The sequence below is a fragment of the Schistocerca nitens genome, chromosome 1 (assembly GCF_023898315.1).
Source record: "Schistocerca nitens isolate TAMUIC-IGC-003100 chromosome 1, iqSchNite1.1, whole genome shotgun sequence".
Classification (NCBI taxonomy): Eukaryota; Metazoa; Arthropoda; class Insecta; order Orthoptera; family Acrididae; genus Schistocerca; species Schistocerca nitens.
This window is the reverse complement of record NC_064614.1, coordinates 614472546-614489326: the sequence shown is the minus strand read 5'-3', so window position 1 is coordinate 614489326 and position 16781 is coordinate 614472546. Positions and strand designations below refer to the sequence as shown.

Below are 16781 nucleotides of genomic sequence, written 5' to 3'. Positions count from 1 at the left end.
AACTGTCGTCTCCTGTTCCCGCGATCGGTCGTCCATCTGCGAGAATGTTGGCCCCGGTCAGGTTGTACGATCGCGGTCCGCGTCAAGAGAGCTTCTCTCCGGGCTTGGGGCTTTACCTCTTCCACCTCCTTTGCGGGCACCTCTGCGTGCACCCCCATGGTGTGTGCCTCGCCCTCGCCTTCGGCTGGAATTGGCACAGGGCCCCGAAGGACTCAGTCCCTCCTTGCAATGTATCAGGGCTCTGGCATTGCGTACACTGACGGCTCGATGGTTGCTGGTCGTGTCGGTTATGCGCTTACTCTAAGGGACCATTCCGAACAATGTTCATTGCCGGCTGGCTGCAGCTTTTACACTGCTGAGCTGGTCGCCATCTTTCGTACCCTAGAGTATATCCGCTCATGCTCAGGTGAGTCCTTCGTGATCTGTAGTGATTCCCTGAGCGGTTTACGAGCTCTCGACCAGTGTTTTCCTTGTTCTCGTCTGGTGATGGCTATCCAGGAGCCCCTGCATACTCTTGCGCATTGCGGCTGCTCTGTGGTCTTTGTTTGGACCCCGGGCCATGTTGGGATACCCGGAAATAAAAATGTTGACCGCCTGGCGAAAGAGGCCACCAGTACACCATCTCTGGACATTGGCCTCCCGGAGACTGTCCTCCGCCGACACATTTCCTCCCTTTGGGACGCTGAATGGCGCGGTCTGGCCACCCATAACAAACTTCGTGCCGTCAAGGAGACGACGACTGTGTGGCACTCCTCCTCGCGTGTCTCTCGCAAGGAGTCTGTTGTCCTCTGACGACTGCGCATTGGACACACTCAGCTGACGCACGGCCACTTATTGAGCCGTGAGGACCACCTCTGTGTCGCTGCAGCTCCTTTTTATCTGTGGTCCACATTTTATTGGAGTGTCCGGTTTTAGCTGTGCTCAGGCAGACCTTTGCGCTGCCTGATACGCTACCTGCCCTTTTATCTGATGACCCTGCTATGGCTGGCTTAGTTTTACATTTTATTCGGGCAGGGGTTTTTTATCATCTCATCTGAGTGTTTGTTATGTCCTTTTGTGTTGATTCTGGCCTTTGGCCTACGATTTTAGTCTGCGTTTTTAATGTGTTTCCCGGTGGTTGGCTTTTCCTTTTTTGTTTCTATGGTCGGCCAACCACCGTCACACTCTGTGTGATTTTAATTTGTTTTGTCTGATCTGTCGGAGTATTTCTTGTTATGTGTCGTCTGACATCTTTCCTGTTGTTCGTTTTTATTCTCTTTGGGTGGTTTTAATTTTTTTTTTTTTTTTTTGGAAAAAGGGACCGATGACCGTCGCCGTCTGGTCCCTTTAATCCCACAAACCAACCAACCACTCATTCAGTGTGACAGTTGCATTGTGGTTTGGGCTGCCATTTTGTGTATTTTTCTCTGTAAATGTGTAAGTCTTTCCATTGTGCCTGTCAGCAATGGTTCATGTTATATTTGTGGTGCGTAGCAATCTGTTCTTTTCCTTATATTTTTCGTATTCCAACCTAAATATTCCACTGACTGATATTTAGATGTCTTGACAATGTCCATTTCATTATCATTACAATTAGCTACATTTTTCATTGCAGCATAGTTCCTGATACGTTTATTTTCCTGTCTGTTCTAGCAATCTCTCTCCCCCCCCCCCCCCCCCCCACCCTTCTCTCTCTCTCTCTCTCTCTCTCTCTCTCTCTCTCTCTCTCTCTCTCTCTCTGATGTATGCTTGCTGAACAACTGTTTTTGTAGTGATTTTATGTAAAAATCTGTATCTCAGTGCAGTATGTGAGAAATAACACTTCTTTTCAGACACATCAGAAACTTTTTTGAAAACCCTGTTTAGTTGGCTGAAAATATTCCAACCCATTTCTACTCTTACATTTATTTCTTTTTGCTGTCCTCCATCACTGTGTTCAGCTGCCCCAGATTCTACAACTCACTATCTGGATTTCAAGGTTTAAAGTAAGAACTTCTTATACGAGACTTACGTATTTATAACCAGGCAGATGTTACATGCTGCAGGAAGGGGGCAGAGTGCTGCAATCTGCTTGGTTTTCAAGCAAAATTTAGCACTGTATTGAGAATTTCTTGATGCGGAGGAGAGTCATTAACAGGATCAGAAGTAACTTGAGGTGTGTGCTAGGGAAGTGTTTAGGTGCCCTACCATTTGTGTTTGTGACCTGGCAGACAGTACTAATAGTAACCTTTGACTCTTAACAGATAACGCTGTTAATACACATTTTAAAGTACTATTTGGATAGTATTGCACAAATATCCAAAAAAAACTTGATAAGATTTAAGTGGTGCAGAGATAGGGAACTTGCTTTAAATTTTCAGAAAGGCAAAATTTTGCATTACACAAAATTTTAAAAATACGGCATGTGTGACTGCTGTATCTGTCATACTTTGTCAGTCATCTTGGATGTGTGTGGCTGTAACACTCCTTGAGTATATGAAATTGAGTGAACACACAGGTTCAGCTGTAGCTAAAACAGGTTGCAGAGTTTGGGTAATTGGAAGGATACTGGGAAATTAAGATCAGAGTACAAGGAGGTGGTTTGCAAAGTTCTTGTATGAGTCATCCAAGAATACTGCCGAAGTGTGTGGGACTTGTGCCAAATAGACTACATCTACATACATAATCCGCAATCCACCATACGGTGTGTGTCGGAGGGTACCTTGTACCACAACTAGCATCTTCTCTCCCTGTTCCATGCCCAAACAGAAAGAGGGAAAAATGACTGCTTATATGCCTCTATGCAGCCCTAATCTCTCTTATCTTCATGGTCTTTCCACAAAATATAAGTTGGTGGCAGTAAAATTGTACTGCAGTTAGCCTCAAATGCTGGTTCTCTAAATTTCCTCAGTAGCGATTCACGAAAAGAACGCCTCCTTTCCTCTAGAGAATCCCACCAGAGTTCCTGAAGCATTCCCGTAACACTCGCTTGATCATCAAACCTACCAGTAACAAATCTAGCAGCCCGCCTCTGAGTTGATTCTATGTCCCCCCTCAATCCGACCTGATCGGGATCCCAAACGCTCGAGCAGTACTCAAGAATAGGTCATATTAGTGTTTTATAAGTGGTCTCCTTTACAGATGAACCACATCTTCCCAAAATTCTACCAATGAACCAAGACGTCTATCCGCCTTCCCCACAACTGCCATTACATGCTTGTCCCACTTCATATCGCTCTGCAATGTTACGCATAAATATATAATCGACGTGACTGTGTCAAGCGCTACACTACTAATGCAGTATTCAAGTATTATGGGATTCTTTTTCCTATTCATCTGCATTAATTTACATTTATCTATATTTAAAGTTAGCTGCCATTCTTTACACCACTCACAAATCCTGTCCAAGTCATCTTGTATCCTCCTACAGTCACTCAACGACGACACCTTCTTCCCGTACACCACAGCATCAGCAAACAGCTGCACATTGCTATCCACCCTATCCAAAAGATCGTTTATGTAGATAGAAAACAGTGGACCTACCACACTTCCCTGGGGCACTCTAGATGATACCCTCACCTCCGATGAACTCTCACCATCGAGGACAACATACTGGGTTCTATTACTTAAGAAGTCTTAGAGCCACTCACATATTTGAGAACCAATCCCATATGCTCGTACCTTAGTTAAGTCTGCAGTGGGGCACCGCGTCAAACACTTTCCGGAAGTCAAGGAATATGGCATCTGTCTGATACCCTTCATCCATGTTTCGCAAGATATCATGTGAAAAAGGGCGACTTGCATTTCGCAGGAATGATGCTTTCTAAAGCCGTGCTGATGCATGGACAGCAACTTCTGTCTCAAGGAAATTTATTATATTCGAACTGAGAATATGTTTGAGAATCCTGCAACAAACCAATGTTAAGGATATTGGCCTGTAATTTTGAGGATCCGTCCTTCTACCCTTCTTATATACAGGTGTCACCTGCGCTTTTTTCCAGTCGCCCTGGACTTTACGTTGGGCAAGAGATTCGCGGTAAATGCAAGCTAAGTAAGGAGCCAATGCAGTAGAGTACTCTGGAAAACCGAATTGGAATCCCATCAGGACCTGGTGATTTATTTATTTTCAACCCATTCAGCTGCTTCACAACCCTAGGGATGTCTATCACTATGTCCTCCATATGGACAGAAGATACTGAGTGTAAACATAGAAGGGCATCACAAATGATCACAGGTTCTCTCTCTCTCTCTCTCTCTCTCTCTCTCTCTCTCTCTCTCTCACACACACACACACACACACACACACACACACAACCACAAATTATAAAGGTGTGTAAACATACTATTTTGAAGATAAAATTGACACTTGACTTCATTGTACTTGTGCAAACTTAGCTAAAATAAAAGCTCATTGTTATTCCCATTGTCATTGTGCGAAACAGAGGAATTTTCTCATTGCCTTACCTTTTAGTAACAAATAGCAGGGTAATTCTGATAGGATTTACTAAATTAAGCATTAGTGTTTAACAGTAGTTCGTAACAAATTTTCCAAGTGCTGCTGGAGCTCTGTAACTTTGTTGGAACATCCCTCATTTAAAGGTCATCTGATGGCTGTTACTGTTATTCTCTATTCCTTTTCTTAAATGCATTAACTGTTTGATGTCACCAGTTTTTGTATCAGATTCTGAATAATACTTACAGACTGCCCATTACATTAGTATCTTAATAATTGTGTAGTCCCGCATACTTGTGTATTTGGTTTAATATGTTTTCGTCTTTAGTTCTGTGGATACCTACTCATTGATAGTCCCATTAGTTTTATCTGTGGTTTAACGTACTTATTCCTCCCTTTCTGTGACCTCCCATTGATCACATTCCTTTTAGATCTTCAGCTTAGTATTACACCAGTGATATTGTTTGAAGAATCGTTCCTGGACATTCATTTGTGTGATGTGCAGAAGTAAACTTCTTGTTCCCAGAAAGGTAATGTAAGAGTTATTAGAATTATATCTGGTGTCAGTCCTAGATCATCATGCAGAGACCTCTTTAAGAAAGTTGATATTAAACTACTACTTCTCAGTACATACACTCACTGATGTCCTTTGTCATTTCCAACATGTCTAGTTTCACACAAAATAGTGCAAAACGTGATTAAAATACCAGAACCAAAAACAATCTGTATAAGGACTATAAAACCTTAACATTAGTACAAAAAGGAGTCAAATACATAGTTACTCATATTCAGTAACTTACCAGAGCATGTCAAAGGTCGGGTAAGTGATAAAGATCGGTTTCAGAGTGAATTAAAGAACTTCGTTGGCAAACTCCTACTCCATCGATGAATATCTTCACAAGGATTATAGCTCATAACTCCATCTGCATTAAAATTGTACAACATCCATGTATCTGAGAGAGAAAAAAAAAAACAGCCTGTGACTCTGTCCACATCCCAGAGACTCTTCTCCAAGGGATCCAGGGAAAGTGATAAAATGATTAATGTAATGTACAGATCTACTGTGACAGATTACCCTTTTTTTATTTGTGAACTATCTTAAAATTAATCTGAAACTTATAATTCATTCATATTTCATTATTAAACAGTTGATCTCTTGATACGTCATGCTATATTGTGTGATGCAAGTTTAATCATAATTAGTAATATAAATCGTCCACATACTCTAGTTCTTGCTTTGTTTCTGAAGTATACTGGTGTTTAAATTGGGGTAACTATCTCAAATTCAAATTATTATGTAAAACTGTTTTAGTAAGTTGATACATTATTTCATGTCAGGAAATTGAAATTCTGACCTACTAGTGTGATTTTGTCCACAGTTGTGAAAGATCTGCAGGCTGTTATTAAACAACTGGACTCTCGTGTTAAAGTGCTGGAAACAAATTCAAATAAGCCAAGCCAATCGACCACTGTAGCACCAGCTCCTACACAGGAGAAAACAGTAGATGACAATGATGATGGAGTTGACCTTTTTGGATCTGATTCGGAGGTAATTAAAAATATTTTAGTTACTAGTGAGCAATTACTTTATATTGGAAACTGTATGTCCTCCATTCATAGCTTTGTAAGTGGAACACTGATATCACAGTGGTTGCTTGAAAACCATAAAGTTCTGTTCGGAGTTTTGGTTTGGAAGTGCATTCATATTTGATTTCTGTATACATTGATTTCACAACTACATTGAACATAGAGACATTTAGTATCCAGATAAAACTGTTAAGTCAGAGAATGCAGGTGGTATTTGTGATATTGCTGATACTTATATTATGAGCATTTTCCGTGGTCCAAGGCACAATTTTTCTGTCGCCGAAAAGTGTGTGAACATTTGAACACTGGAAAGGATTTACACTCACTGCTTGCCACAGTAGCAGTATATCATATCCCTTGCACTTGACCACAACTTAATTTTTTATGTAAGTGAAAAGATAAATCCAAAAATAAAACAAAAAAGTAATTTGAAATGTTTATAATACATTAGCTGAATATTTATGTAGTGGCACTGAAGTGTGTGTATGGGGGGGGGGGGGGGGTGTGTGCATTTGTGTGTAGTTAACATTTTGCTGCTGCTAATGACCATTGTGCCTTCATATTTTCTATATTGTCAATATGCATCCACTTGTATGTTCCCATAATTAGAAGTTATATGCCAGTTACTCTCAAAGAAACAGTTTCCTTGGAAAGGAATGAAAGAAAAGTGTAATTGACATTAAATGACGCTAGGAAGGCATTAGCATTTCAAGTAATGTTTACAAACATTAGTTAACTTTCTTGACCCCTGGAGTCCTAACAACTGTGCGTGTAACATTGTTCATAGTTATGTTAATGAAGAAAGCTTTGGGTTGGGTGAAACTTCGCTATTAATCCAAATGGCTGGAAAGTTGGCAACAGTGAATAAGAGCTATGGATGATACACGAACTACAGTATAACCCCGCTTTTATGTTCCCAGAATTAACGTTTCCCTGCCGTTCGACTTTTTTATCGTTCCCATCAAATTTCCTATGTCCACAATGCTAATTTGCACCCGATTTTGTGTCAACATATGTCTAATTTTCCCACACCTCACGAGTTACGAAAAATTGTTCATGGAAGGAAAAAATGATGCTGGCGCGATGTTGGCTATCCAGTAGTGTTTACAAATATTACATGGTTAAGTTTCTTGACACCAGGGCACTCTACTCAGCAGATTTGAACCAGTAAACATATGAAAGTTGGCAGAATTTGTGCCGTATCTCCTGCCAGTGCCAAGCTTTACTTCGCGTGGTTGTTGATGAGAGTAACTAGGTTCGTTCGAATGATGGTATCATGACCAATCACAGCCATTTTCAAACTGTCACTACTCTGCAAATGCAGTTCCGTGATTGTCGTGATCAGTGTGACGCATTTGTCAAACCGTATTTAGCGTGTTTTGGCATTCGGCCACTTTTAGCTCTAGTTTACACTGTCATTCACTTTGTGTTGGTCAACTGCTTTTAGCTGAAACACAGCACTGGTACCGTATTTACTCGAATCTAAGCCGCACTCGAATCTAACCCGCACCTGAAAAATGAGACTCGAAATAAAGGAAAAAACAATTTCCCGAATCTAAGCCGCACCTGAAATTTGAGACTCGAAATTCAAGGGGAGAGAAAAGTTTTAGGCCGCACCTCCAAATCGAAACAAAGTTGGTCCATTGTAATATAAGACACAATTTAGGTCGAATGAAAGACGATACAGCTACAGTAGTTTGGTTCGAGTCGTAAGCTTAGCAGTTAAGCTTTACCAGGTAGCCATTGCTATGCGTCAGGCGCTCCGCCCGTATTTATACGGGTCCCCTTCCTTTTTCACGTGCTTCGTCTGGTTTGAATCGATTGCTTATTTTGCTTTGATCTGATAAGTGCCGTTTTCTTTGTTATAGGTGTTTCTCACTCTAAGCTGACAATGCATTACTGTACTGTGTCATGCATTGTTTGTCGCATTTTGATAGTGCGTGTTTACGGCCTGTCGCCGCTCGCGGCATGACTTGCTTTTGTGCGCGCTACCGCCGCTTAAAAAAAAGAGGAATCGTCTCATAAGCGAAACAATGGCAAGAGACTGCTATTTGTTATTACTTACACTGCTGCTTTCTTTGATAATGATCAACAAGAACCAAATAATAGACTGCGTATGATAGAACATGTTCTGAACGAGAGTTTAGCGAAAATTTTTCTCCGTTTGAAAATCTTTGCAGGTGCTTCTTTAGTACATCAAATTCTGCACAGAAATTAGTCATCTTACATTTAAAATCTAGTCAGTTGCCGTGCTTCATTTCTGACTGTATCACTATTAGGCATAAGAATAATACGAATATAAACATGACACGATACGTATATTCTTCCGCGTTTGCTGTTGTCTCACTCTACTTTCGTAGTTTATTAGGCAGACAGGATTTAAATGAGATAGCAGCAAACACGAAAGAATACATGGCAAAATGTTTATATTCATATTATTCTTATGGTGAAGAGAATAGTGCATGTGATTCACATTTCATCAGGTTCCTATTAGCAACCATCTCTTCTCACAGGTAGGAAAAAACTCGGAACGTAGAGTTGGCCATATTGACAAACATCTCTAACAGTCTTGCCAGTCGGATTTTCGTAGTACATTGAAATTCTGCTACATTCGAAGATGAACAATACGGAATTTGTATTTACTTCGTTGGATAATGTATGAAAATGCAGTGGTCGAAACTCGGGGTGGAGAAAAAAAAGCTCGTCTTTTACCCTTTTTTTAAATTTATTTACTGATGCAGAGGTTTTGGTGCCAGTATTTATCTTTGTGCCCACAAAGCACGCTTGTGTAGCGCTACATATATTAGACGGCAGAAGTTAGTTGTTGCGGCACCTACCAACAGTTTTCAGAACTTCCGCTTGCTTTGCACTCGATTCTAAGCCGCAGGCTGTTTTTTGGATTACAAAAACCGGAAAAAAAGTGTGGCTTAGATTAGAGTAAATACGGTAACTTATTTTTTTCAAACAGAGCAAAAAGTGTTTCAAGAATTTAGTCTCATTGTCAAGTGCATTATTTCCGTATGTATTGCTTGTGATATTACACAAACAGTGTGTGTGTGTGTGTGTGTGTGTGTGTGTGTGTGTGTGTGGTTTTCCATGTAACTGAGGAAGCACAGTACCCGATAAGCTAAAAAGAAGACTACAGTGCAAGAGCTGCAGAATAATACATACTGAAACACCACTCAAAATACTTCGGTACATATTTGCACTAGACAATGAGAGAAAATTCTCACAACAGCATGTCAGCATGTCATTCTCAATGGAGAGAAGTCTTCCGAAGTGAGAGTGATTTCAGGTGTGCCACATGGGAGTGTCATAGGACCATTGCTATGCACAATATACATAAATGACATTGTGGATGACATCGGAAGTTCACTGAGGCTTTTTGCAGATGATGCTGTGGTGTATCGAGAGGTTGTAACAATGGAAAATTGTGCTTAAATACAGGAGGATCTGCAGTGAATTGACGCATGGTGCAGGGAATGGCAATTCAATCTCAATGTAGACAAGTGTAATGTGCTGCGAATACATAGAAAGATAGATCACTTGTCATTTAGCTACAATATAGGTCAGCAACTGGAAGCAGTTAACTCCATAAATTATCTGGGAGTACGCATTAGGAGTGATTTAAAATGGAATGATCATATAAAGTTGATCGTCGGTAAAGCAGATGCCAGACTGAGATTCATTGGAAGAATCCTAAGGAAATGCAATCCAAAAACAAAGGAAGTAGGTTACAGTACGCTTGTTCTCCCACTGCTTGAATACTGCTCAGCGGTGTGGGATCCGTACCAGATAGGGTCGATAGAAGAGATAGAGAAGATCCAACGGAGAGCAGCGCGCTTCGTTACAGGATCATTTAGCAATCGCGAAAGCGTTACGGAGATGATAGATAAACTCCAATGGAAGACTCTGCAGGAGAGACGCTCAGTAGCTCGGTACGGGCTTTTGTTAAAGTTTCGAGAACATACCTTCACCGAAGAGTCAAGCAGTATATTGCTCCCTCCTACGTATATCTCGCGAAGAGACCATGAGGATAAAATCAGAGAGATTAGAGCCCACACAGAAGCATACCGACAATCCTTCTTTCCACGAACAATACGAGACTGGAATAGAAGGGAGAACCGATAGAGGAACTCACGGTACCCTCCGCCACCAACTGTCAGGTGGCTTGCGGAGTATGGATGTAGATGTAGATGCAATGTGTGAAAAAATACATAAATAGTACAGTATTTCATTGTTTAAATAGTGACGGCTGCAGAATTTCAAAAACATTGATTATGACAGTCACATTCCTACTTCCCAGACAGTTATCAGTTCGTTACATCAGCAATTTTTATTAGATAATAAACCTTTATTAGATAATAAACAAGTCCCTGACAGGTCTTTTGATGCCTGTTATGTGCATATATCATATGTAAACTGTGAAAATGCAAGGGGGTACCCAATATGTGACTTTCATAGCTTAAAACAGTATTTCTCACATATTACATTTTCCCTCATTTTACATCATTTTTTTTAAGTGAAAAGTGTAAGACTGGGGTTTCACTGTAGTTACAAATTGGTGCAGTTAAGGTGCATCTCATGACAAACGTCTGAACCAGGAGTGCCTGCAGGTTTTCATGTCACTAGGAGAAAAATATTTTACCCCTTGTGTGTGCTTTAAAAATTTTGAGGACATCACTCACTATTCCCCCCCCGGAATTTTACACAGAGCACAAACTAATCATAGCTAACACTAGGTTCAAGAATCATGAAAGAAGGTTGTATACATGGAAGAAGCCTGGAGATACTGACAGGTTTCAGATAGATTATGTAATGGTAAGACAGAGATTTAGGAACCAGGTTTTAAATTGGAAGACGTTTCTAGGGGCAGATGTGGACTCTGGCCACAATCTATTGGTTATGAACTGTAGATTAAAACTGAAGAAACTGCAAAAAGGTGGGAATTTCAGGAGATGGGACCTGGATAAACTGAAAGACCCAGAGGTTGTACAGAGTTTCAGGGGGGGCATAAGGGAACAATTGACAGGAATGAGGGAAAGAAATACAGTAGAAGAAGAATGGGTAGCTTTGAGGGATGAAATTGTGAAGGCAGCAGAGGATCAAATAAGTAGAAAAACGAGGGCTAGTAGAAACCCTTGGGTAACAGAAGAAATATTGAATTTAATTGATAAAAGGAGAAAATATAAAAATGCTGTAAATGAAGCAGGCAAAAAGGAATACAAACGTCTCAAAAATGAGATCGACAGGAAGTGCAAAATGGCTAAGCAGGGATGGCTAGAGGACAAATGTAAGGATGTAGAGGCTTGTCTCACCAGGGGTAAGATAGATACTGCCTACAGGAAAATGAAAGATACCTTTGGAGAAAAGAGAACCACTTGTATGAATATCAAGAGCTCAGATGGCAACCCAGTTCTAAGCAAAGAAGGGAAAGCAGAAAGGTGGAAGGAGTATATAGAGGGTCTATACAAGGGCGATGTACTTGAGGACAATATTATGGAAATGGAAGAGGATCTAGATGAAGATGAAATGGGAGATTTGATACTGCGTGAAGAGTTTGACAGAGCACTGAGAGACCTGAGTTGAAACAAGGGCCCAGGAGTAGACAACATTCCATTAAAGTACTGACAGCCTTGGGAGAGCCAGTCCTGACAACTCTACCATCTGGTGAGCAAGATGTATGAGACAGGCGAAATACCCTCAGACTTCAAGAAGAATATAATAATTCCAATACCAAAGAAAGCAGATGTTGACAGATGTGAAAATTACCGAACTATCAGTTTAATAAGTCACGGCTGCAAAATACTAATAAGAATTCTTTACAGATGAATGGAAAAATGAGTAGAAGCTGACCTCTAGGAAGATAAATTTGGATTTCGTAGAAATATAGGAACACGTGAGGCAATATTGACGCTACGACTTATCTTAGATGCTAGTTTAAGGAAAGGCAAACCTACATTTCTAGCATTTGTAGACTTAGAGAAAGCTTTTGACGATGTTGACTGGAATACTCTTTCAAATTCTGAAGGTGGCAGGGGTAAAATACAGGGAGCGAAAGGCTATTTACAATTTGTACAGAAACCAGATGGCAGTTATAAGAGTCGAGGGGCATGAAAGGGAAGCAGTGGTTGGGAAAGGAGTGAGACAGGGTTGTAGCCTCTCCCCGATGTTATTCAATCTGTATATTGTGCAAGCAGTAAGGGAAACAAAATAAAAATTCGGAGTAGGTATTAAAATCCATGGAGAAGAAGTAAAAACTTTAAGGTTCGCCGATGACATTGTAATTTTGTCAGACAGCAAAGGACTTGGAAGAGCAGTTGAACGGAATGGATAGTGTCTTGAGAGGAGGATATAAGATGAACATCAACAAAAGTAAAACGAGGATAATGGAATGTAGTCGAATTAAGTTGGGTGATGCTGAGGGAATTAGATTAGGAAATGAGACACTTAAAGTAGTAAAGGAGTTTTGCTATTTGGGGAGCAAAATAAGTGATGATGGTCGAAATAGAGAGGATATAAAATGTAGACTGGCAATGGGAAGGAAAGCGTGTCTGAAGAAGAGAAATTTGTTAACATAGAGTATAGATTTAAATGTCAGGAAGTCGTTTCTGAAAGTATTTGTATGGAGTGTAACGATGTATGGAAGTGAAACATGGACAATAACTAGTTTGGACAAGAAGAGAATAGGAGCTTTTGAAATGTGGTGCGACAGAAGAATGCTGAAGATTAGATGGGTAGATCACATAACTAATGAGAAGGTATTGAATAGGATTGGGGAGAAGAGAAATTTGTGGCACAACTTGACTAGTAGAAGGGATTGGTTGGTAGGACATGTTCTGAGGCATCAAGGGATCGCCAATGTAGTATTGGAGGGCAGCGTGGAGGGTAAAAATCGTAGAGGGAGACCAAGAGATGAATACACTAAGCAGATTCAGAAGGATTTAGGTTGCAGTAGTTACTGGGAGATGAAGCAGCTTGCACAGTATAGAGTAGCATGGAGAGCTGCGTCAAACCAGTCTCAGGACTGGAGACCACAACAACAATATTTCTCCTATTGGTTTTTACAGTGCATTTAGTACCTCCTCATAGTTGTATACAAGCTAACAGTATAATTGTAATAATACCTGGTTTTACATCTCCAGATTTCACTTTTCTTGTCATTTACATCATAAGCCGTATTTTCTCAGTTAATTGTTTAGCTGCCATTAAAAATTCCACATTTCCCATATTTTGTGCTGTCGAACCACTACCAAAAGGCATCAGTATTGACTTTCAAATCAAATTATATGGAAACTATAGTGCTCTTACTCATCTCAATCTGTAGGACAATGTGTGACAAACTGTACACTTCTATGAAAAGGATAGAGTGCTTTGTTTGAAACTGTACAGTTCATGACCTGAATTATTTAGTGTTGTATGAGAAACACAGGTGACATGTTTAGGAGTATTTTAAAATGTATATGTATGTTTTGTCACCTTACTGTACTCTGAACAGCAATAAATCCTCAAAAATAGGATTTGAAGTTGTTTTTTTCTCTTAAAGGCAAATCATGTAATTCATCAAACAGTATGGAAGAAATGATTGATTTCAACTAGTTTGTACTAATTTTGAAATATTCTCATTGAGTAGAGTGATTCATCTACATTCTAAGTTTTGGTCATCATGGTATTAATGAAATTACTTGAGTTCACAAATGCATCTTTATGCCATCCAGAATATGTATAGCTAACTAATTTTTGCAGATTTATGAAACTTTAATTGGTGAATGCACAGTTTATGAATTCACTGCCATGACCGCCAACCTTTATACGATACATGGCTGAAAAGCTCACTCAACTTAGAAAGAGCACCTTTAACTGCTTTAGAATAAAAGAATCATGGATGTTCAGTCCAATCCAAATATTCTCTTTATGCCATATGTGTTATTTCTGAAGTTATAATATTTTTCAAGTTGCCATCGATTTTATTAAATCTTCTACCTTAGGGCAGGGATGGTGAACCAGTGGTGCACGTTCCTCTACATTTGAAGTCATAGTACCAAAGTTTGTTTTGAATGGGATATTGGTGCCAAGGTGTCATCAAAGTTATGGATGACAGATCTTCACTCATGCTCACTCCCTTCATGTCACAATGTATTCGAATGATTTAGTAATATTACAGCATCATCCACAGTTAGATCACATAAATCGGCAGCTGTTCTAACGATGCTGACTTCTGACCTCTGCTGACGAGTACTGTACAGCTAAATTGTTATAGCAAAATAATGTTTACCTGTTTTTGCATATTGTACACACTTATGTCAGGTACTAAAATTTCACGTAGTTAGTATCATTTCTAAAACTGAAAGTATTTATTTATTCAACATGGCTAGTTTAGTAAAGAAACAAAAGAGCAAGAAAAGTGTAATAGAATTCCAAAATTGGTGGACTAAGAAATATATTCCGGGGCAATGGTTTTTAGAACTTTGCCTGTAAAACAATACTATGAAACAAATCACAATACTTCACAGAAAAATCGAATCAAAGTAAAAAGGAATCAATGTATTATGAAACTTGCTGGCAGATTAAAACTGTGTGCCGGACCGAGACTCGAACTCGGGATCTTTGCCTTTTGGGGGCAAGTGCTCTACCGCTTGCCCGTGAAAGGCAATGGTCTCGAGTTCGAGTCTCAGTCCGGCACGCAGTTTTAATCTGCCAGCAAGTTTCATATCAGTGCACACTCCACTGCAGAGTGAAAATCTCATTCTGGGAAATCTCATTCTGGGAATATGTGTTATGACGATGGGAATAGTCGATGTATGTGATTAAGTAATTTAGCAAGGACTGTCATTCCAGAGCTGCAAGTTTCTTGGCTGCTGATGTCATTTTAGAGCATAGTAAAGCTATTGCCGATACGTAATTTTTGAAGAAAGTCTGGTTGGCAAGTGCCCAATCACGTTTTGAAAATAAAGGTAAGATCAGTTAGCGCATCAAAGATACTCCTATATCTAGAAACACAATGGGACAGAATCGTAAAACTGGTGCAAATGTAAAACAGCAACAAAAATGTGATGTAAAGTCCTCTACTTATATATCACAGTGTCTTGATGAAAGTACAGATGTAACTAAATCTGCCCATTTAGCTGTGTTTTTTCGATATTATGCAGTAAATGACATCAAAAAAGAATTGTGTGGTGATAATGATGCCAGCAACTACTAAGGGCACAGATAGTTGTTCGGCTGTTCATAACTTGCTTACTAAAAACGAAATATATTTAACCAAATTTGTTTCAATAACTACTGATGGTGCTCCCAATATGGTGGGCAAAAAAATGGTTTTATTAGTGTATGTGAAGCACACAGGGGCCATTCGATCCTTGAATTCTGTTGCACCATACATTGACAAGCTTTGTATGCAAAAGATGGTTTTGGTTCCCTTGATAATATAATGGCCATAGTCACAAAAATAGTGGAACTCATATTGTCCTTGGGTGCTAATAAAAGGGCAAAGCAGTGTTAGATGGAGTCAAATCAGTGTACAATGGCTTACTGATGTATAATAATGATTGACTGAGCCTTGGCAGCATACTTCAAAGATTTGGCTGACAGGAAAATTGTGCAATATTCACAGTTAATGGGTGTTAAGTGCCTTACAATATGTTTGTTGTTGACATGTGCCAGCGTTTCAATGATTTGAACATAAAGCTTCGAGGCACCTTATTTGCACTTTTCAGGTTTGCAAGTTTGTGATAATTTTTCCAAAAACTGTTTACCATATTTCAAAAAAACATTGCTAGTAATCTGGATTTATACAGAAAGTCACTGATGAATTTTCTTTAGTAATATATTGTTCCATTGAAGCATTTTCATAGATTTTCTCAGTTCAGTTGTCAGAAACAATATTTGAACTTTTCTAAATTTGATTGGTTTGAAATTCAAGAAATAGAAATGCAGTTGATTGATGTGGACTCAAAAACTGATCAAAACAAGAAGAGAATTGGAAGTAAAAGAATTAGAAAGTCTGTCCGCAGTATAAGCAAAAATGGTTACATTGAATTTGTGCAAGTGTGGAATTCTATTCCATAAATGCATAACTGTATAAAGAAGCTGGCATTTGCTACCTTAACAATATTTTCATCTACCCAGGTCTGCGAGTCATTATTTTTTGAAATAACATCAGACTTGCTGAGAGACTTAAAGGACTAGAGTTCAGCTTGCATTCTGTAGCATATTGTTAGAAAATATGTACCTAATATAAATTATTTGGCATCAAATTTGCAGAAGCAGAAATCGCATTTTTCTTTCATTCAGATAAACAAAAAATATTTTTTACAATTTCCATATAAATGCACTATTTCTGGTTGCTAATAAATTGAAGTACTTTTTTCAGTGGAGCTGAGATGCCTATGCAATCAAATTTTAAAATATGCATGTATTCATGCACTGTCAAATGCCTAAACATGTACAAAATAAGCGACAAAAAATTACTTTTAAGATTAGTTTTATGGCATGCCATAGACATATTAAATATTTCTTTGGGAAAAATGGCTTGTGTATTCATGAATGTTTGCCATTTTTGTGCCTTAGGGAATAATCAGTTGCCTCCCTCCCTTCTGCTAAACATAATTTCCAGCATCATAAATATTGACCAGGAGACTACTATCTTTCCCATCAAAGCACTTGAAATCAGCAGAGGTAATGGCTGGGTCTGCATTTTGTCCAGCAATAAAATATGGGAATTAATAGTAAATAGTGTTTGGCTCACCATTTCCTTGTTCCATTGCAGGTAGTATATTTTTAA

The 16781-nt window shown here is 39.3% G+C and overlaps 1 protein-coding gene across 3 annotated transcripts in view; it reads left to right on the top strand.

Moving 5' to 3' along the window:
- The window catches only part of LOC126256990 (probable elongation factor 1-delta), a 77829-nt gene that overhangs the window by 38726 nt on the left and 22322 nt on the right, over window positions 1-16781 (top strand). For all 3 annotated transcript variants that reach the window (XM_049955526.1, XM_049955528.1, XM_049955527.1), the window contains one exon: window positions 5791-5960. In XM_049955526.1, coding sequence (XP_049811483.1) covers window positions 5791-5960 — 170 coding nt within the window. The remainder of the gene's footprint in view (window positions 1-5790; window positions 5961-16781) is intronic.